Source organism: Mastacembelus armatus, chromosome 21, assembly GCF_900324485.2.
Source record: "Mastacembelus armatus chromosome 21, fMasArm1.2, whole genome shotgun sequence".
In the NCBI taxonomy this organism is placed as follows: domain Eukaryota; kingdom Metazoa; phylum Chordata; class Actinopteri; order Synbranchiformes; family Mastacembelidae; genus Mastacembelus; species Mastacembelus armatus.
The window spans coordinates 25,458,177-25,480,854 of NC_046653.1; the positions used below are offsets into that span (position 1 = coordinate 25,458,177).

Consider the following 22,678-nt stretch of genomic DNA (forward strand, 5'->3'; position numbering starts at 1 on the left):
TGTGACCCCCCCCCCCAAAAAAAAAACTACTCAGTCACTTTTCACTTTAACACTCTTAAAGTGCACTACACTTCACACACTCTTCACTTTTCTGTATATACATAGTATTTTATTTTATTTTATTTTTATTCCTTATTCTTGTTTCCAGTTCATTATAAAACTATGTACATACTCCATACCTGTATATATGCTTGCTCCAGACACCAAGACAAATTCCTAGTACTGTAAAGTGTTCTTTGCTGTACCTAGCAATAAAACCGTTTCTGATTCTGATAACATTGCCAAACATCTTGCCACCACATTAGTGCCACTGGTAAGTCACACAGACCACCACATCCGCAATTCAGAGGAATTTGCCTCCAGAGTCAGACATCTGAAATTGGACACAGATGAAACTATGGTGTCCTTTGATGCTACATCCCTCTTCATGAGCATCCCCACCACTGATGCTTTATCATCTGTTAGGAAAAGACCAAAAGAGGACAGCATTCTCTATACGAGGAGCATCCTCAAACCAGACAAAATCTGCCTGCTACTGGACCTTTGTCTGAACACCACATACTTCTCATACAGAGCTGAATTTACAGACAGAAACATGGATGTTCCATGGGCTCCTCTGTGTCGCCCATTGTTGCCAATCTGTACATGGAAGAAGTTGAAAAGAAAGCTCTAAGCTCCTTCACAGGAACAGCACCAACCCATTAGTTCAGATATGTGGATAACCCCTGGGTGAAAATCAAAACCCAGGAAGTTCAAGTCTTCACAGATCACATCGATGCAGTAGACAAACATCGAATTCACCAGAGAGGACACTAAAGAGAACAGGCTGGCCCTTGGACTGGGAGGTCGTCATTGGGTCTGATGGTGACCTAGAGATAGAAGTCTACAGGAAACACACACACAGACCAAGACCTATTTGACTCCCATCACCCACTGCACCACACTCTAGGAGTATCAGGACTTTGCGCCACAGATCAATCAACAATACCTCTATGGAGGCCAAGAGAAAGGAGGACTCTCACTTGAAGACAGCCCTCAAAACCTGTGGCTACCCCAAGTGGGCCTTAAACAAGGTTACATGCACATCAGGCAGAAAAACAAAATACATCAGATACCAATCCACTTTAAACCAAATCAAAACAAAAGAGGAGCAATGTAGTGTATGCCATACAGTGTAAGGAAGAATGCTCAGAACTCTACATTGGAGAAACCACACAACCACTCAACAGGAGGATGGCCTAGCATAGGAGAAGCAGCTCCTCAAGACCACAGTCAGCTGTGCACCTCCATTTAAAGGAAACAGGACACTCTTTTGAAGACAGTGATGTACACATGTTGGACAGAGAAGATAGATGGTTTGAGAGAGGGGTCAGAAAAGCGATCTATGTCCAAGTGGAAAAACCCTCCCTTAACAGGGGTGGAGGGCTCAGACATAACCTGTCTTCAATCTACCATCTGTTCCCAGGAAATTAAGAAACAATTCAAATGATTCCCAGGGAGGACACACTCTGCAGCCAGTTGGTGAATCAGAGGGGTCACATGGGTCCACCATTAAATCCTAACAACCCTCACCTGAGCTCACTCCTTTGTTCACCTAACGAGCCTATTTAGGCCAGGTGTGAAGTGAAACCAACTCAGGGGTGTGGGTCTAATGACTCTCACCTGATTTACATAGCTCAGCAAATGAGCCTATGGGTCTAGGGGTGGAATGAAACCAACCTGGGAGATAAATTGGAGGTTCCAGTCCAACTTTCTCTTAGACTGATGAAGCCACCTGGACGGGTGGTGAAACGTTTCGGCCTTAAACCTGAAAGTCAAGTTGCTATGACTCAACCTTCTGGTAACTTCCCCTGGATGACTGAGTATCTTCAGACATTTTTCTGATGGCACAGGACAGTTTGGTTCATGCTGTTCTCAGACCTGCCTTGTAGACTCCTCTGAAAACACAGCCTTGGGTCCACAGCAGTGTGCACTTTTCCATAGTCATCCATGACTAGTCATCCATGACCAGCAAGCATCACATTGACCATGTGATGCTACAGTTAGTCACCAATGACGTGGAGTCTTCCAAGTGAGGTTACTGTTAGACCCTTTCCCCTTTTGTTGCAAAATCTAGGTATTGGTGGACTTTTTTTTACAGTCCTCACAAAGAGTGAAACTTGTTCTATGCTAGACAGTTAGATAACAGGTGAGTAGGAGGTCGTCCAATAAACACAAGGCGTAACTTTTCTTGGAGGTTTAATGAAGGCTCACTTTTGTTTTCTCTTTTCTCTCATTTATTTCTCACTTTCTGTAAAACTGAACACAAATAACAATAAGAATCAAAATGCAATAAATAAAGAAAATTAGAAGCAGACGATCTGTTCTCTAACGTGCGTCAGTAATGCTGCGGGGATTTCCAGCTCTAAAACTACTGCTGCTAACTGACCAGAAGGGGGCACTGCAATACACAAAACTCTATGCATAAAACGATTGAAAAGTTTTTAGCAGTTGTAAATGCACTCAAACAGAGGGCAGAACACTCCTAAGATTCATGATAAATACAAAGTCCATCAGGGTGTAATTTCTTTACTTCACTGATGGTGCTGAAGAGTTAATAATAATACATTTTATTTATAGTGCAATTTATATTTGAAGCAAATCTCAAAGTGCTGCAAATTATTTCATCCCAAAAGCTCTGACATCAACAGTCTGTGGCATCCTGAGATGCTCTCTCTCTAGCACTTGGTTGATGTTAGCACTGGGCAGAATGTGCACTGTAACTATGAGTACAGTGCACATTTCTGTGCAGCGTTGATCATTCGCTGCAGTGCGAGTCAGTTGTCAGTTGTAGAGCTGCTGCTGAACCAGATTAATATGCCGTGGGTTTGGATGGTTTCAATGGAACAGTGGTAGAAAAACAATAACGGGTGCTGTGGCAACTTGATCTTCCTCAGAGCCCTCAGGAAGTGAAGCCTTTGCTGTGCTTTCTTCACCAGACAGCTAGTGTTGTATGCCCAGCTGAGGTCCTCTGAAATATGAGTTCCCAAGAATTTGAATGTTAACACTTTCTCAACTCTTTCTCCATTTATTTCCAGAGTTTGATGGTTGTTGTTCTTCTTCTTTCTAAAGTCCACGATAACTTCTTTTGTTTCGTTTTCCTGGTGTTCAAGGTCAGGATTTTTGCACAACACCAGTCTGCCAGCCTCTGGACCTCCTCCCTGTATTTTGTCTCATCTCCATTGCCGATTAGTCCAATGGAATGTCAATGGAAAAAATGAATTTTATAGCCAGCCTACAGATGCCAGTGAATAGATGCCTCAGTTATCCATCGAGGCTGCTGAGATCTGTGAGTGGGTAGCCGGCTTCTCTTTTACCACTGTTGGACTCATAGTGACCAAATCAGTTGCCCACCTCGACATAGAAACAGGCTCCTACGATTTCTCTGCCTCATACTGCACAGCTACCTGAACTACTTAAGTAGTACTCATTAAGCAGGTATGTAGGTATAAAATGACAGTACAACAGCAGGATAATGCTTGTGTGTATAAACTGATTGTTTTATAAACAGTTACTCAGTTTTTTTTTCAACCTGAGAACTGTGTATGAAAAGTACAAGGATTATTTTTAATGTGTCATTTAACATTTTGACACTTTTGCTGCATTTAGGTTTTACTATGGGCTGTGTATTGTTTATCTAACCTCATGGTTTCAATTATACTTAAAACAACATATGTATGCACTCAGTTATTGGGGAGCTATGATCACAAACACAAAGCTTTGTCAGACATGAGACTCCCTTAGTGGACTTTCACTGGCCAGTGGCTTCTCTGTTTCTTTCCTGAATATTGTAAAACCTGAAGGCAGCAACAAACTTCCAACAAACTATTTCTATAACATTCAACAGCATGGACAACTTTTCCATTTTCATCACTGGGAAAGTGACAGAAACTAAAACTTTGTCACTTTGATCCAACAGTCCTGTAATAAATCCTCCTTCATGAAGGTGATAATGTTCAGTTTGTGGTCAGACAGTTTCAAAGAGGTGCAGACTGAAGAAGATGTAGTCTGCTCTCCTGTTGAACTCTGCTGCATTATACAGAGAGGTGGTGTTGTTTTTTAGGCTGAACTCAATGATATGAAAGAGGGTAGAGAAAAGAAAAGAGACTCATGTCAGTACAATGCAATCCAATTCAGCAGCATGACAAACTACAACCTCCAAAATGATCAACCAGTTGAATCAACACGTCTCTGAAACAGTTTGACCACAAACTGAACATTATCACCTTCATGAAGGAGGATTTATTACAGGACTGTTGGATTAGACTGACAAAGTTATAGTTAGGTGGACCTAATAAACTGACAATGGAGTGTTTATACTTTAACAATACACCCAGATATGATGCCAATATGAAAATATTCAGTCAATTAACAGTTAAGCCACAACAAACTGGAAACACAAGAATCAAACTGACAATTAGAATCAAACTGTATTTCTGGGTTCTGCAGCAAATTGCTTAGTTAGTAGTGATTACATAGTGTAGTTGAAGCTGATAATGCTCTTTACTGTGATTTAGGGTTTTAGAAACATTTTTACACTCAATACTTTTCAAGGCTCAGAGAAATCACATCTCTGTTTTATTCTGACACTAAACAATGACTGTACAACAGTTATCAGTGTTAGTACATTAGACTGTTTTACCTGGACAGAACAATTTCCTGAGGTGTTTATAAATTTCTTTCATTTTTAGTCCATATATGATTGGATTGAAAAGAGGATGATACAAAATTGTTTGTAAGGAAATTATTAAACTCACAATTTTCGGAAAATCAGTTTCTATTTGAAAAAGAAGTACATCAAATGAACCCAAACAGGAAAAGTTGATTAGAACAATCAGGTGAGGTAAACAGGTCTGTGCAGCTTTTCTCCTGACTTCTCTACCACTTCGATAGGTGATTATAAATATCCTTATGTAGGTAAAAAGAATGAAAAACACAGGGAGAATTAAAAGATTAACAAACGGAATCAAAATATAAATATTTGGCAGTCTTGACTTCTCACATTGAAGTTTCAAAACTTCACTGTTACAAAATATCACTTTAAAAGAAAACGCACATAGTTCAACGTCAGCACTCAGACCAATTGGCACTGCTACCTGACCAGCAGGCAGAATCCAAGCTACAACCAGTAAAATACAGATGTTTTTTTTCCTCATGATAGTTGGATACTGCAGAGGTTTACATATAGACACATACCTGTCATAGGACATGGCTGTCAAAAGTAAAAACTCTGCAGCACCCAAAGAATAATTGACATAAAACTGAAAGAGACAGGCTGAATATGACATGATCTGTTTTTCAGATAAAACATCATTTAAAATCTTTGGGTAAAGAGCAGTGCTGTAAAGAACAGAGTTCAGTAACAAAGCTGCAATGAAAATGTACATAGGCTCATGGAGGTTTTTGTGAATCACTATCAGACACACAATAGTAGAATTACTGCAGATTATTAGAATATATGCTGTAAACATGATCACAAAATAAACAAATCTGTATTTGTCCAGTTCCACATATGCATCAATAGTTATATATGTTATATTGAGGTTATTATCCATTAAGGTTTAAAAACAAAGTGTTAATGACAAAGACTTGAAGTATCAAAGCAAAGATCACATGAACATATTATACAGTATATCTGTCATTGGATTGTCTAATGTATTCACTGATACCCGACCTTGACATGAACTTGTGTGTGTGTTGAAATATTGCAACAAATACAAACCTCCAGAATACAAAGTGAACTGTTTGACTCTGTGGGTTGATTTTTATCAGCTTGTTTCTCCCTCCATGGATCTCATTAAACTCTCCACCAAGAGCTGTCGTCATGTGAACAACATCAGACTCTACAGGCCTGAACCAGTGGAGGCCCATGGTATAGCTGACACAGGCAGTCTCCTATGGTGCTAATGGACATCAGCTACCTTCGGGTTAAGGTTTGAAAGTGTTTCACTCGGTGACCTTGTACCAGTCTGACATGACTCCAGCTGGGGGCTAGTGGGCCTGGTTGCACCTTGAGTTGAATCAGAGTGAAAGCAGACTCTGGACAAGGCTCACTACAAAGAGAATGGGAGGCTGCAGAATACCCAGTGGAGTTAAATAATTGATGAAGAAGGAATCACGATCGCACAAAAAGGCCTGCAGACTTTCCCAAAGTTCACCATCATTAGCTTCTCAGAACATTACTCAACTGTGTGTGGTGTCCTTTGTCAAGAACAACTACTGTGCCTTATGCTATTAGTAGTATCAGCAAGAGCAGAAAAATCAATGCTGATGGTAAAATCAAGAAGGAATCTCAGGTCTAGGAAAAGCTCAGAAAATAAAAAAGATGATCTGAGAGAAACCTTCCTAACCAGCCCAGAGGAGAAGAATGTTGGAAAGAAACTGCAACAGGCCAGAAGTGTTCACTGATTACACAACCTGTGTGTCAGCAACACATATTACAGAGGATGTAGCATTTGAAAGAGGATAAAGAGGATCACCAGGAATATAACAGAGTAGCTACATGTATATGGCAGTGCGTCCACATGCTGCGTCTGCTCATGGATCTGCTCTTTTGACGCTTTTTGTATTGCCTCTTTTCACGACTATTAATGCAAACTATCGCTATAACCCCCAGAATTTACTAGATAATGGCTTTAAATCAGAAACCCCAATCATAGACAACGTTAAATGTTTTTTTAACATTCCAAACGAGGTAGTCGACCACGTGAATTGTTGTTGGTTTGTACAGGAGACGTAGGTGGAGAATGTAGCAAAGGCAGAAGCTAGGATGTTGTGCCGGCCTTCTGAAACAACTGAGGAAAGAATCTGAAAAACCTTCCATACCAAATATCTTCCTCACCAATGCCAGATCCTTATTTCACAAGATGAACAAACTGGAAGAACTCAGACATGGAAGGCTACGTTCATGTCTGCTGCCTGTTGAGACCTGGTTGAAATCAGAGATTCCTGATGCTGCAATTCAGCTAACGGGACACACAGTACACAGATGGGACTCAAATGGTGAGTCCGGTAAGAGCTGAGGTAGTGGCCTACACATTTACACACAAAACGACTGGTGGAATAACTTATGGACCAACACTGTTCTCCTGACTTAGAATTTATTTCAATCAAAATCTGCCCATTTTTCCTACTGAGGGAACTAACAGTAGTGTGTTTACATACGCCCTGATGCTAATGTGAGCTCAGCTCTCTCTACGCTATTCAATGCTACTGACACTCAACAACAGCCTTATCCTGACAGTTCACATTCTAGCTGGAGACTTTAACAGGGAAAACTTAAAATCTTAAAATCCGCATCACCCTACGCTTCACGTGCCCCCTGCTACAACTGACTGACTGTACAGGAGTGTGATGTGAGACAGGTGCTTAAAAAAGTGAGCCCCACAAAGACCACTGGCCCAGATCAAGTACCAGGGAAAGTGCTCAAGGCCTGTGCTGATCAGCTCTTACCTGTTTTCACCACCATGTTTAACCTGTCTCTGTCACAAGCCAACATTCCTGTCTGTGTAAAGTCAGACGTCATCACCATGCCTAAAAAGGTAGCTCCTATTAACCTGAATGACTACTGCCCAGTGGCACTCACACCTACCATTATGAAGTGCTTCGAGCAGTTGGTCCTCCATCATATTAAATCCTGCCTCCATTCATCCATTGACCCCCAGCAGTTTGCATACAGGGCAAAATGATCCGTTTGTTGACTATAGTTCTACTTTCAACACCATCAATCCGGACATTCTGGTCAGCAAGCTACCCAATCTTGGTCTCCCCCCACGCATCTGCTCTTAGATCTGCAATCGTCTCACTAACTATTTACAGACTATGAAACTTGGCCCTCATCTCACTTCCACACATAAAAAGTAAAAGTAACATAAAAGTAATTCAAAGTGCTTTACAGAAATAAAAGACAAGTTAAAAATACATAAGCACCGCTTTGTCACCATATTTACCCCTTATGATATCGACTATCCGACCACGCTGACCCATATTTGTGTTACGTGTTGGGGTGCTGGAAGCAGGAAGGAGAGACAGGACCCAAATGCAGGACAGAATCGTTTAATCTTTTCTCCTGGAAATTCCAGGATTCAGGGAAAACACAAATATTACCGGTCATCACGGTTAACGTAGTTGCCGGCGAGGCGGCATACTTTGCCACATAAGGCATATAACAAAAACACTAAACAATCAGCAACCATCTACGCACATTAACAAGGGTTAATACTTCTGCAAAGAAACAAAGAACACAAGGAGTACTTATAGTAAGGCAGAAACAGGTAATTGAACTCAGGTGCAAATGATTAAAGACAAACGTAAAGCTGCCGGGGACCGATGCAGGGGGAAAACAGGAAGTCCTTTCAGCATAGAGGTCCCCAGCAGGAAGTCCCAAAAGGGGACTCATAACATTTGTGGGTCCCCTACTTTCAGTTTGTCCCATCCCTGATGGAGTAAAAGTACCTCAACATAGACTATCTGTGGAGACGATCCTGAGTCCCGGACTCTTACGTCTAGGATCGAGTAGACTACAGCTGGAGGTTCCAAAACCCGTATTTAAGTCTACAGCTGTTTAGTCCCGTATTCTAAGGATAACACTAAAGCGCCTGGGTTCCTAACCCCTGAGTCCCTGACCCAATTGGCTTTAGATCGAAGGTTCCTAACGTAATCAACTTAGAGTACTGACCATGAGTCCGATTGTCTCCCCCAACTGGACAAAAGTAGTGACAAGACAGTTTAAAAAAAAAATAAATTAAAAAAAAAATAAATATAGCCGCAAGCGGCGATGAACGGCCCTCGCCGTTCGCGACCCGCCGTGACCCGCCGCGTTCCCCTGTATCCACCCCTGACCGCCCAGCCCGTGACCAGCCCCTGGTGCCGAAGTCAAACTGTGTAGCCAATGATTTCAGTGGTATCCATTTTTACAGCCTGAAAACATGACAGCCATTTTGTGTCCCATTAGACAGAATTCTCATTGAAAATATATATCGTGGGTTTCGGTCATCGCCAAGGCAACACCATTGAAAAGAGGGCATGTTTCTGATTGGCTTTTTTGATCAGGATCCCCTAAAGGAATTTTTTATCACATTATATTCAAGTGTGACAAACTAAATTTTTGGCCTCTATACAAATTTAACATACACAAGGGAAAGAGTGGACACCATTTTGTGTCACCATAGACTTACATTGGACAGAATTCACATTGAAAATATATGGCGGGTTTCGGTCATCGCCAAGGCAACACCGTTGAAAATAGGGCATGGGTGTCTTTGACTTTTTTGATCAGGATGTCCTAAAGGATTTTTGTGCCAAATATCATTCATATGTGAGTAAGTACATTTTTTTATCTCAATACAATTTTTCCATGAGTGAGGCACAAAGCAGAGGTCAAATCCCTGGCTGTGGTAGAGGAAAAACCTTACAGGTTATCAAAATAATTTGGATAACCTGTAAACCGTCGAAAATAGGGCATGGGTCTGATTGACTTTTCTGATGAGTATATGCTAAAGGATTATTGTGCAACAGTATATTCAAGTGTGAAAAAGTAATTTTTTGGTCTCAATACAAATTGTCCATACGCAAGGAAGAAAGCAGAGCCAACTCCCTGGCTGCGGTACTGGAAAACCATAACAGTTATCAAAATAATTTGGATCTCTTGATGCTCCACATCTCTAAGTGAGGTCATTAAGCCAAAAGCTCTAGGATGAGTTTGGTAAAGTAAGTCGTGTGCAAAAACGGTACATTCTGTAAAATTCTCATTGGAAATGAATGGAGGCTTTCGGTCATCGCCACGGCAACACCTTTGAAAATAGGGCATAGGTCTGATTGACTTTTTTGATCGGTATCCCCTAAAGGAATATTGTGCCAAATTATATTCAAGTGTGAGAAACTAAATTTTTTGGTCTGCAGTCAAATTGGATATAAACGAGCAAAAGAGCGGACGCCAACTCTCTGGATGCGGTACCGGAAAACCGTTAAAGTTATCATAATAATTTGGATAACTTTTGATGTTCCACATCTCTAGGTGATGCTGACAAAGAATGAGCTCATTTGGCCAAAAGCCCTAGGACAAGTTTGTTAAAGTATGAAGTGTGCAAAAACGGTACGTTTTGGAAAATCCCCATTGGAAATGAATGGCAGCTTTCGGTTGTCGCGGTGGCAACACCGTTGAAAATAGGGCATGGGTCTGGTTGGCTTTTTTGAACGGTATCCCCTAAAGGAATTTTGTGTCAAACTATATTCAAATGTGACAAACTAAATTTTTTGGTCTGCATTCAAATTGGACATAAACGAGCGAAAGAGCGGACGCCAACTCTCTGGCTTCGGTACCGGAAAACCGTAAAAGTTATCAAAATAATTTGGATAATTTGATGAATGGCGGGTTTCGGTCGTCGCCGTGGCAACACCGTTGAAAATAGGGCATGGGCTTTTCTGATCGGGATGGCCTAATGGAATTTTGTGCCAAATTTGGTACCTTTTGGAAAAACTAAATTTTTGGCGCTCCATACAAATATTTGATTCAATCTGTAGGGGGCGCTTTTGCACCAATCATGATTTTGTTCAATCACATGGGTTCAGGCCCATGGGGACTACAATTCATCAATTGATCCCATTCAAATTCGACGATGCATGTGGAAGTTATAACAATTTGAAAGTTTGAGGGCGGGGCAAAAATCGTAGGTCACATGGTCGGCGGCGTCAAGGGAAAACCATGAAAGTTAGCAAATAAATTTGGATTTCTTTTGACCCCCCTCATCTTTCGATGATTTTGACCAAACCACAGCTCAATCGGTGTAAAGCCCTAGGACGAGTTCGAAAGAATGCGAGGTGAGCAAAAAACGGCGAACTCAGTGACCTTTAAGTAAACTCCAGGCTGGTGGACTTCGTGTTTGCCGTGCGGCATCGATGTCATAAGGTTTTTTGCTTGTCCCAACATGAGGAGTATGCATACCGAATTAGGTGGCTCTGCGATGAAAAAAGTGTTGGTCGGTCCCCCATTGGCGCAATGTATTTTCACTTTTGTAGGGGGCGCTGAAGAGCCATTGTTTTGAGGTTGTTTATAAAACTATTAAAAAACAAAATTTTTTCACGATCCTGAATTTTGGGCAAATTTTCGTGAGTTTTCGAATATGTTGAGGGGGTCAAAATTGAGTTTAAAGCACAGAAGAAGAAGAAGAATAATCCTAACAATAACAATATAGCCGTTTTTCCAGCCCCCCCAATATATATATTTTCGGAAAGGTCTCGCGCATCCCGAGGTCATGGTGGGTTCCGGGTCACTGTTTAGTGGTCCGTTAGTGACTCTGACCCGGTTAGTGGGTTTCTGCATATTGAGCAGTTATAATAGTCCCTTGCCTTCACCTTCGGTGGGGGCTCGGGCCTAATAAAAAGTTAACATTAATTGAAAAAATAGGAGGGTGATAGGTGATCATTTGTAAAGCCATTACTAAACGAGCAGTTTTTGGAAAATCTGATTCCAGTCGAACTACAAGAACATCATAAGTAACAAAAGAGGAAGAGTTGATTAAAACCAGCAGGTGAGGTAAACAGGTCTGAGCAGCTTTGTTTCTGACTGTTTTACAGCTTCGGTAGGATATAAGAAGTATCCTGGTGTATGTGAAAAGGATGAAAAGCAAAGGGAGCAGTGCAATATTTACTAACATGAACACTCCATATACAGTTAGTGCTACTGAGCGCCCACACTGAAGACTGTAAATTGAACTGTTACAAAATATTCCTTTCAAACTAAAGCTGCAGAGTTTTATATTAGCATACAATGCAAGTGACACTGCAATTTCACAAGCAGGCACAAGCCAAGCTAAAAGCAAAAAGACATTAACAGTTGTTTTCCTCATGATAGTTGGATACTGCAGAGGTTTACATATAGACACATACCTGTCATAGGACATGGCTGCCAACAGTAAAAACTCTGAAGTGGCCAAAGTGTAATATACATAAGCTTGGAAGAGACAGAGTGGATAAGATATGAGCTGTTTTTCAGATAAAAAGTCAATAAGTAGCTTTGGGTAGATATTAGTGCTGTAAAGAACAGAGTTCAGTAACAAAGCTGCAATGAAAATGTACATAGGCTCATGGAGGTTTTTGTGAATCACTATCAGACACACAATAGTAGAATTACTGCAGATTATTAGAATATATGCTGTAAACATGATCACAAAATAAAGATATCTGTATTTGTGCATTTCTACATAACCTCTGCACCAGGTGGTGGATCCCCATTACATTTTTCTATGGTTGCTGCATGTTCTTATTTACGACATACAAAGTCCATTGATCCACCCAACAAAGAAAGATATGCAATAACTTTTGAGCCTAGCTAAGTATTATATCAAAAACACAGTGTACAACCTATTCAAGTCAGCTAGCCATTCACACATGGGCACTACATAAAGTGGTTTTCCTCAACATGGCAGAGGTTTTGATTCATGGACTGCCAATTAAAACTTGATATCCTGAACAGCTGAGGATGACAATATTCTGAATTCATAGATAAAAGTAGAGACATCAATGATATCTTACATCTGTCAAAGGAGAAACTACTACAAACGCCTCTATTGAACATTTCGACAGCAGAGTGATCAACATCAAGACAATATCTCTATCACCACTGTGATTCTTATTCTATTCTGAAAGTTCTTTTTTTTCCTGTGCCTTCGATTGATCAGTTTCCCTGCTGCACTTTGCAACACCTGATATCAGGATATAGCTGCATTTCTGCAGCCCCGCCAACCTGTACACATTCTGTGTAGCTGTATTTTAACATCAATGTGCTCTGCTACTGTTTCTCACTCTAAGCAAGAAGCTGATGCCTTTAGAGTTCAGCACTATTCTGAGTTTGACTATACCACGTCTACACCATGTTAGATTATAGATAGAACATCAGTGTATTATAGAGGTCTCTCTATGTTTATCGAAAACAAACATCTCTGTGGAAGGTTTTTATCAGACTACTCCTAGGGAGTGTAAAGACTCCTACAGGAGGAGGCTGGAAGTCAAACTCCAGCAAAACAACATGAGGGAGATGTGGTCTGGGAGATCACAGGATTTGGGGGGAAAGGCAGACAGTCTGCCGGAAACAGGGAGAGAGCTATCGAGCTTAACACCTACAGGTTTAGCTCTCAGACTGCCCCTGTCTCCTCTATCCCTCGACAGCACGGGGACTTTAAAAAGCTATCATCACCTTATGTTGTCTTGAACACATTGTTTGCAAGAAAAGCAAAACAGCTGCAGCAGCAAAGGAGAGTGAACTGGTGTGGGACAAAATTGTTGTTTGAGTCAATGGGTCAGTTTGTCATGATGCAAAGTCCTTTGATTTACCACTCACCACGCTTTGTTTCTCTAACAGGAGCTACAGGTGAAACAGTGGTGGGATGTGACTAAAGTTTATGTTCATTTAGGTGCCAAAAGCACCTGGAAGCAGCTCACATTACATAAGAGAGCATCGTAGAAACAGGTCATTCATAGGACCACTGTATAGGCCAGGGGCACTCAAGAGGCAGACTCTGGTCCGGATCTGGACCCAGACACCGTTAAATCTAGACTGACACCAAACCTAGGATGCTAATTTCATCATAATCCAAATGCAGAGGTGGACAGTAACAAAGTAAATTTTCTTGAGTACTGTACTTAAGGACAGTTTTTGAATATTTGTACTTTACTTGAGTAGTATTTTCTGGGGAAACCTATTACTTTTACTCCACTACTTCTGAAAGATAAATATAATACTATTTACTCCACTACATTACTATAAAAGCTCTTGTTACTCATTACTATTGTGGAGAAACTGTCTTACAACTAAAAGAGAACTGACCGTGTTCATTAAGTTTCTTGTTTGAGTGATGTGTGTCCCACTTACAGACCCTAAAGATAAACACTGCAGTACAGTAGGTCGTGATATGCACCTTTGAACGCTGGTTGATCTAAACTATATGTAATTCAAGTTCAGTCCAGTGAACTAGTACAAATACTGCAAATAACTACAGTGTGAGCTGTAATCATTTGAAAATGCATTGTGAAAAAAACATTTTCAGATTTAAGTACTTTAAATACATATTTTATAAACCACATGCTCCAGTACTTTAACTCAAGTAATTTTTTGACTGAACAGTGTTTACTTGTATTAGAGTAATATTTGACCAGGAGAATCTATACTTTGACTCAAGTAATGAAGTTCAGTACTTTATCCACCACAGTCCAAATGAATTTTCAGTAGAACATGCTATATATCTTCAAGGCTTCTACTCGGTTTGGTTGCTTCATCAATGTCCAATCACAGCAGCTCTAACAGCATCACTAACGTCACCGCTACTCATTTACTCACTCTTCTATCAGTCTCATGCTCTGGGCCAGGCAGGTGAACAGACAGTCTCATCATTTGTTAGCAGTGTGGAGCAGTGAAAATATTGATAACACTAACTGAAAGTGAAAATGTCGTGCTCAAAACTGGCCGTTAAGAAAAGAAAAGCTGATTTTGAAAGTCGTGAGTTTAGGAGTGAATGGACAGAAACATATGTAATTGTGCTCCCTGTGGCAAGAACAAAACCAATGTGTTTAATCTGAGACAAGATGGTAGCAATCACCAAAAGTGGTAACGTGAAATGCCACTATGAAACCAAGTGTAGTTGGACTAATTTTGTTAGAACTAGGATAGCCAATCACCACTAGGGGAGCAGTATAAAGACGGTGAGCTTTACTTATTCTCTCTCTTTGGCCACACGCATGCACTGTCAGCAAGAATTATCAGCGTCTTATACGTTGCCGGCTTCAGGTAGGCAACTGGTAGTTGGTATGTGTATTTTTAACATTTAAAAAAAACAAAAAAACAATTATTGATTGTAGCACCAGTAATGCAAGTGCCTCCCGTGGTGTTTACCTGTCCTCCTGTGCGGATTGAGCTATTAGATGTGCCTTTCCTCTTTTGTGATTGGAGCGGCCTTCTAGGGTATGTGTTTCTGCTAGTTTGCGGCGAAATTCATCGCAATTATAGCATTTACTAATATAGGCCTACTGTGTTTCCAATAATACTGTAGGAGCTACTGTTTTGTTTGCCTGATCCTGCCTAAACTCTGGTTCCGATGCCCGAAGTTTGGGGAGTGGACTCTTTACTACACTGTTTGCTGTCGAGGTCACTGTTTGTTGTACGGCGTCGGCCGTCAGTACTACATATGAACTGTTGCCTCAAGGAAACAGTCCTAATTCGTTTTAGGAGAAGAGGATCACAGGGGTGTTGGTGTGGGACTTTGGTGGTGGTGCTTGGTGGCTGGTTTTAGTAGCACCCAGCTTCTGTTGTGATGTGTTTTGCTGTGCGCATGTGCTGGGTGTGTTTCTTAGTTTTGTGCATTTTCCCTCTCTTGGTCCCTTCCCTCAATCCACGGGTGAGTTTCTCTCTTATACTTTATTTAGCTCTGTTATATTTAGTATTACTATGAATAAATTCCAATTTCTTTTGCTTAAAAAATTACTGCTAATAAAATTCTCATTTTACTGATGGATACCTAGTCTCTGATCTATTAGTTGAAACATACCTGTGTGCCCTGTTTTCCCTGGGTAGTTCCCAGGGTGGCGCTGTCTGTGGAAAAATTCAATCAACACTAAGTGAAGGTTTATTTTAACAAACAATTGTCACCATTATTTAAATAATAATCCCTACCCTACCCTCGCCACACAAGCATGAACATGTCAAACAAAATTACCGTCAGATCACAGTCCCTGGTACACAACTCGGTCTTTGTCAGATTTTTTTTGATGAAAATATTTTGAGTCTCACAAACCTCCATGGACACAAAAGGGGGAATGACATTTATGAAGTACTGACACACATGCTTAGAGACAGAAATACCTGAAGCATGTTGTTTCCATTGGTACCAATGGATATATGATTGGGAGAGAGGGGATCAGTGTCACCTTTGAGAGCTCACTATACTGACCTCATGGCACAGTGAATGGCCTGTCTGACAGCTTCTTGAAACTCAAGAGGAAGGTGGAAACAAACAAGACCAACACAGTCAAGGGCCACCTGGTGAACATAGTGGAGCATTTTGCAACTAAAGAGCCAGAGATTTCCCTCAGGAGGTGGTGGAGACCAAACCCAGAGCTAAAACAGTGAGGGAACACTAGACTCAATTCTAAGGCCAAGCTAAGACAATTATATATTATGGCTCTTCCATGAAACTGGACGACTCACAAGATGTGGATTTAAAAACAGCAGCAGAGCCTGAGATGTTGTGACTTTTAGTCTCCAGTATGCAAACAAGCTAAAAACATCTTACCAATGTCATCTTTTGTTTACACCCTCACTGACTGTTTTTAATGTCCAGGTATTTCAAACTTCACACCTTCAGCTTAGAAAGGACTTTGTAAAATCCAAAATTATCACAGAAAAAGCTTCCATATTTGAGACCTAGAAGAGGAGAGATGTCTGTTCTTCACAGTACGCTTCAGATTAATTGTGTTTATAGTGAAACACTACAAGACACCCTCAAAGAGCTGGACATAAACATTCAGGGTTCGTCATCTTTCTTTACCTTCAGGAGAGAAACCTGTTAAATCTTCCCATCTCCCTTAGACCTGCAGCATCAAACCCAACACTGACTCTTTGTCTTAAACATTCTTGTGCACTATGAAACAGTAAATCCTCCAGGACATCAACTATTCTTAAACACAACAACCTCTGTGTGACCCTTTAAACAGGGTCCCACCCATTTGACTACAAGGACAGTAATCTATTCACAAACATGAATCCACAATATCTGAAATCTGACAACATTTTTGATTTCCCAACAGCATCACACAGAAGACATTGGTTATCTGTCAGAACTAACCATGACACGTTTATCAAGCTATACCAAGATACCAGGTGACCAAGTGTGTTTGGACTGGGCTCTGTAATGTCTCTTATTTTGTGAGGTTGTTTTTTTAGGTGAATTTTTGAGGCTGGACTGCTTGATTTTGGCATGAACCACAGCCTTGAAAGGAAGTGGCTCTACCTTTTTTTCCTGGACCCTGGCAGCCCCTTTAAGATTCTTTTGTTTGGTGGTTTTTCGCAGCTTTTCATCACACACACACAAACACTTAATTTTTCCAATAATCCACACATTTATGATTACTGTTACTTTCTTGATGTATACTCTTCATTGGCTGTTTTATTAAGTTCTGGTTATTTTAAATAAAAAACATGCTTAACTTTATAATTCTGTGTGGCCTCCCTTTTTGTTATGAGACTTCATCTGACTGGGGAACTGGAACCAAGTCTGGGTGAGGAGAACAAACAGGACACGGAGACTGATTCAGATTGTTGAAGACGGGGCCAGAGACTAACCAGGATCAGAGCACAGAGCTGGGACAAAGGGAGATTAATGACAGATGACAGGTAACTGGGACTGAGGTGGACTACACAGACTTGGAAACTAACTGGGATGAGCTAATGTGAAGACCTGGAGTGAACAGGGGAAAACTGAAGACGTAGTCCAAAGATGAGAAACAGGTTCTGAGAATACCGAGGGTGGAAGGCTCAGGGGAACAAAACAGAGAAAAGAGAGTTCACATGGGAAGTATGTTAAAGTCAGAAAATCATTGGGCCAACACACAGGACTGTGACAGACAACAACCTGGCAAGAAGAAGAATGTGATTAGGGGTTTGTGTGGTGTAGCAGCAGGGGCTAACAATGCACAGCTGAGCGAAATAAAGGCAGTTCCCATGAGCGAGAACTCACAAAATTTAACACAGGTATCTGTTACCACGGTGAGCAGTCACAGACATGGCGCCCCCTTATGACAGTAAGTCTTGTGGTTGGCATGTAGTTTCAGGTACACACACCAAACTTGGTAGGTGGATGGAACTCCCCAGTATGAACATTTTTTGCATATACATTACTATAGCCATACCCAACAGGAAGTGAGGTATTTTGGATTGGAGATATTAACATACTCCTTTTACACCACACATCTGATTTGTATCAGTTTGTATACATGATGTCGGCATGTTGCTCATGTAAAATTCCAAACAATTGTTTTGATATGTTGTAATATGACAAAATGCTGTTACAATGAATTTTGATACTTCACCAAATAAACGAAATGTCATAAATTTAAAATGTATTCCTTGATAAACACCAAACTTCAGTGGTTACTGAGAACGTCTATGATGATATACACATGTGCAACATGACAGGCTGACATAGAGCCACCATGTGGCAAGCTAGCAATTACTGCTTCCTTTGTTTAAAGGTTATGAAATTTGGCACATTCTCATTACTTCTGTACATTTGATGGACATCCCATGTTCAGAGTGCAATATTAGAGTTGTAGTGTTGAGAGTGTAATATTAGATGGTGACCTGTCAGGGCTTGCGGCACTAGAGGTGCTCTGGCCTGTCACTGTCAGTCGTGGCTATATTCTTAATTCTGTCTACTCTTAATCCACCTTCGGAATATTCAATAGCCACCGTGCCATACAAAGCCGCAGCACACTAGGGCTATACTATACTAATTACACCAACACTGGCAGCCAATTTATTTCCTGCCCAACCAAAGCTATTTCCACATGGCCTTTGTCTTCTACAACTCTACAACTCTTTCTTAGAAGGGCGATTCTCACTGTGACCTTTCAAGTTAATCCCATCATTTGCTAAAAACACCCACTGTTTCCATTTCACTGGTATTTCTTCAGCCTCAACTTGGAGCACACACTAGTGAAGATTGAGAAGCTCCTAAACACACTCTGAGAACCCCAGGTAGCACTGCGTCCAGCCCTGCCAATATAGATTTTGCTGCCAAGCCATAAGCAGTTCTTCCATCCTCAATCCTTGGTCTTATTAAAGCTATATAAACCCTTTTCAATGACATAAAATCCACTCACCAACTTAACCCTGATGAACATCTCATAAGATCATTACTTTATTGCATTTACCAGTCTCACACTCCACGTTTTATTCATGATAACCTCAAGTTAGCTTCCTGCTTCTATAGAGTGTAGACGCACTTCTGTTTGCTCCTGCTTCTGCCAGTTTTACTTTGCTTTTATTCCTTTTTACTTCATGCATTCTTACCCAATGATTTTATAATACACTTTTTAACATGATTTTACCCCTTTTTTACCGCATTTGGAATTTTAGTGAGGATTTTATTTTTCACTTTTATTTTTGATCAACCTCCGATGACCATGCCTCCCTTCCCTGAGGACGATCACAGCAAACTCCTACAGAAAATCACTATGCTGGAAACTAAACTGCAAAGGTTAGAGATGTACATGGAGATAAATGGACTATCTGGGAAAGAGGACACTACTCTACCACTCTATCATAGCAGACAAGAGCATGCTAGTATACAGATAACTAGCACTAACAAGACCGAGCAACAGGAGGGTTGTGTCCGGGTAAATAAAACTACTGGTATCAGTCCTCCCTGGAACGCTCTCGGAGCAAAGCCAAAGACTAAATCAGGACAAGCAACAGGCAGAACTCAGCACCCAGAAATCTGTGATGCGACAGGCTGGCCAGCGTTACCATCCTCCTCAACTCCTGTGCAGAGGAAAGCACAGCCATGGATAACAGCTAAAGGGAAAAGGAGCAACAAAACTCCTAAGAAACTAACTGTAGAGCTACAAAATAGATTCACTCCATTACTGCAGGACCCTGGATCTTCATCTGATCACTTGGACAATCCTCCACATCCACAGAGAGGGGTAAGGTCTGAAAACTCAACAGAAGACAGAAAACTAAGAGGAAAGCTAACAGGGCCTCAGACTCTGATTGTGGGCGACTTGGCCATAAAAGATGTGAGACGGATGTGCAGTAACAACACAAAAGTGCTTTATTTCCCAAAAGATATGGTCTCTGACACTACTGACAAAATCCTGAGCATTGTTGCAGAAAACCCAACTGTGAAAAACCTCGTACTACACACAGGGGCAAATGATATTGTGAAGCAGCAGTCCGAAATCCTCAAAAAGGACTTTAATAATCTGCTAAACACAGTAAGGTCGCTAAATGCAGAAGTTTTTATCAGTGGACCTCTACCACCAGTCAGAGGAGGAACTGAGAAATTCAGCAGATTAGAAATACTTAGATATTTAGGCCAGGTTTGTGTTTTGTTTTCTCCTGTTTGTTTTAGGAGTTTCCAGGCTAGCGACCTGTGATTTTGTGTTGGTTCTTTTGATTGAGATCGTAGGGCTATATTTAGCGTTTGTGTTTGTTTTCCGTTATTCGTATAGTATCGTAGGGCTCATTTTTAGCCTTTTCACCTTGATCATAATAATTTTGTCTTAACATCATTAGACTAGCTGCTGCTTTTTTGGCAGACAGTTCATTATATTTAGTTCTAAGATTCAGCAGTTCCTGATGAATAGTTGAATCATTTTTATATGAGGTCTTTCCTATAAGTTTAATTTTAGTATCCAGTTCAGTCAATTCTTTCTTAAAGCTTTTTGATTTACTATTTGTGACACTTAGAATAACACCTCTAATGAAGACTTCAAAAGCCTCCCATCTGATACTAGCTGAGGTTGGTGAGGTATTAATATTAAAATACATATCTATTTCCTGTATAATATGTTTATTGAATTGGTCATCTAGGAGCCGTTTGGGATTGAATCTCTATTGCAGCAGATTTCCCAGTAATTAAGGGTCAATGTGGGTGAGTTAAATAGGGGCATGGTCTGAAATTACAATACAGTCAGAAGAACAATCAGTAATATATGACATAAGTGTTACAGAAATAAGAAAATAATCAATTCTAGAATAGTGGTGGTGTGTTCTGAATACTTATGACCATGTGATATTTCAGTTTTTCTTTTTTAATAAATTTGCAAAAATTTCTACATTTCTGTTTTTTTCTGTCAAGATGGGGTGCTGAGTGTACATTAATGAGAAATAAAATGAACTTTTTTGATTTTGGCAAATGGCTGCAATGACACAAAGAGTGAAAAATTTAAAGGGGTCTGAATACTTTCCATACCCACTGTATCTTCTGTAGTTTCTACTTTCGTCGGCTTTTGCTTTGCTTTGCATAATATTCACTTATAAACAAAGTGAGTTCGAAAGTAAACTTCGCGCTCGGGCGGAGTTTCACTCGGGATGAACTGCTAAGCATTCGGCAGAACTCCCAGGATATTTTTCCTCCAATTTTTGTACACTCGGACGTTTTGTGGAGCGTTTTAGTTGTCGGAGCAGCTGTGCTTCTCAGAAAGCGCAAACGCGGGAAGCGAGCTGGTGCGTTGGTGAAACTTCGTCAGCGCACCCTCAGCATACATCTGGCAAATCTCCGCTCTCTACCCAACAAGATGGACGAAATACACCTGCTTACCCGGATAAACAAAGACTTTTCAAACTCTGCTGCTCTGTGTTTCACAGAGACATGGCTTAACATACAAGAACAACAAACCGTGGTTCTCTGGAAAACTCAGGCAGCTTCATCAAGCCAAAAGAGATGCCTACAGAAGTGGTGATCGTGTCTTGTATAATCAGGCAAGGAACACACTGAATAAGGAGATCAGAGCAGCTAAGAGGAGCTGCTCCAAAAAGCTGGAAAACCAGTTTACAGCTATTGACACTGCTTCAGTGTGGAGAGGCCTGAGGACAATAACCAACTACAGGACTTCATCCCCCTCCTCAATAGGTAATCAAACCCTGGTGAACGATCTGAATGAGTTCTATTGCAGATTTGAATCACCCCCCACCCACTCTGATTGTCTTCCAGAGCAACCTTTAACACCTTTAACACCTTCAACCATTAACCCCCTCTCCCCCGCTCCTATACTTCAGACCAGTGTGGACGATGTGTGTCGGCTCTTTAGGAAGCAGAAGAGAAGGAAAGCACCAGGACCAGATGGGGTTTCACCAACATGCCTCAGAACCTGTGCTGACCAGTTGGCTTCCATCTTCTCTCTGATCTTCAACAGATCACTGGAGCTGTGTGAAGTCCCTGCATGCTTCAAACGCTCCACCATCATCCACATCGCCAAGACCGCAAAAATCACAGGACTCAATGACTACAGACCGGTGGCTCTGACATCTGTGGTCATGACGTCCTTTGAGAGACTGGTGTTGGCCCACCTGAAGAACATCACTAGACCCTTCCTGGACCCCCTGCAGTTTGCCTACCGATCCAGTCGGTCTGTGGATGATGCAGTCAATATAGGGCTGCACTACATCCTGCAACATCTGGACAAACCAGGGACTTATGTGAGGATCCTGTTTGTGGATTTCAGCTCAGCGTTCAACACCATCATCCCATCACTCCTCCAGAATAAACTCTCCCAGCTCTCCGTTCCTGACTCTACCTGTCAGTGGATTACAAGCTTCCTGACAGATAGGCAACAGCTAGTGAGGATGGGATTTACATCTGGCTCCCGCGTCACCAGCACCGGCACCCCCCAGGGGTGTGTTCTCTCCCCACTGCTCTTCTCCCTCTACACAAACGACTGCACCTCCCGTGACTCCTCAGTAGTATAGGAATGGTTCAAGGAGCGGGGGGTACAGGCGGGGGGGTCACTTTTTATGATCATTATTTATGACAAAATAATAAAACCATAAAATCGCTGTCACGCTCTCCTCCCACCGGGCGGCGCAATTTTCCTATTGGTCATGACGTTACTCGTGGGCTGTGTCTGTTATGGTGTATAAATGTTGGTG

General features: G+C 41.2%; 1 protein-coding gene across 1 annotated transcript; it reads right to left on the reverse strand.

Annotated features, from left to right (window-relative positions):
* Positions 1–8,253: 8,253 nt before the first annotated feature.
* Positions 8,254–16,087, reverse strand: LOC113123171 (olfactory receptor 6N2-like). The gene is made up of 3 exons (XM_026294993.1): positions 15,978–16,087; positions 11,427–12,246; positions 8,254–8,262 (listed from the first exon to the last, which is right to left on the reverse strand). Exons 1-3 carry the CDS (start codon positions 16,085–16,087, stop codon positions 8,254–8,256), a joined length of 939 nt encoding a protein of 312 aa, XP_026150778.1.
* Positions 16,088–22,678: the final 6,591 nt, after the last annotated feature.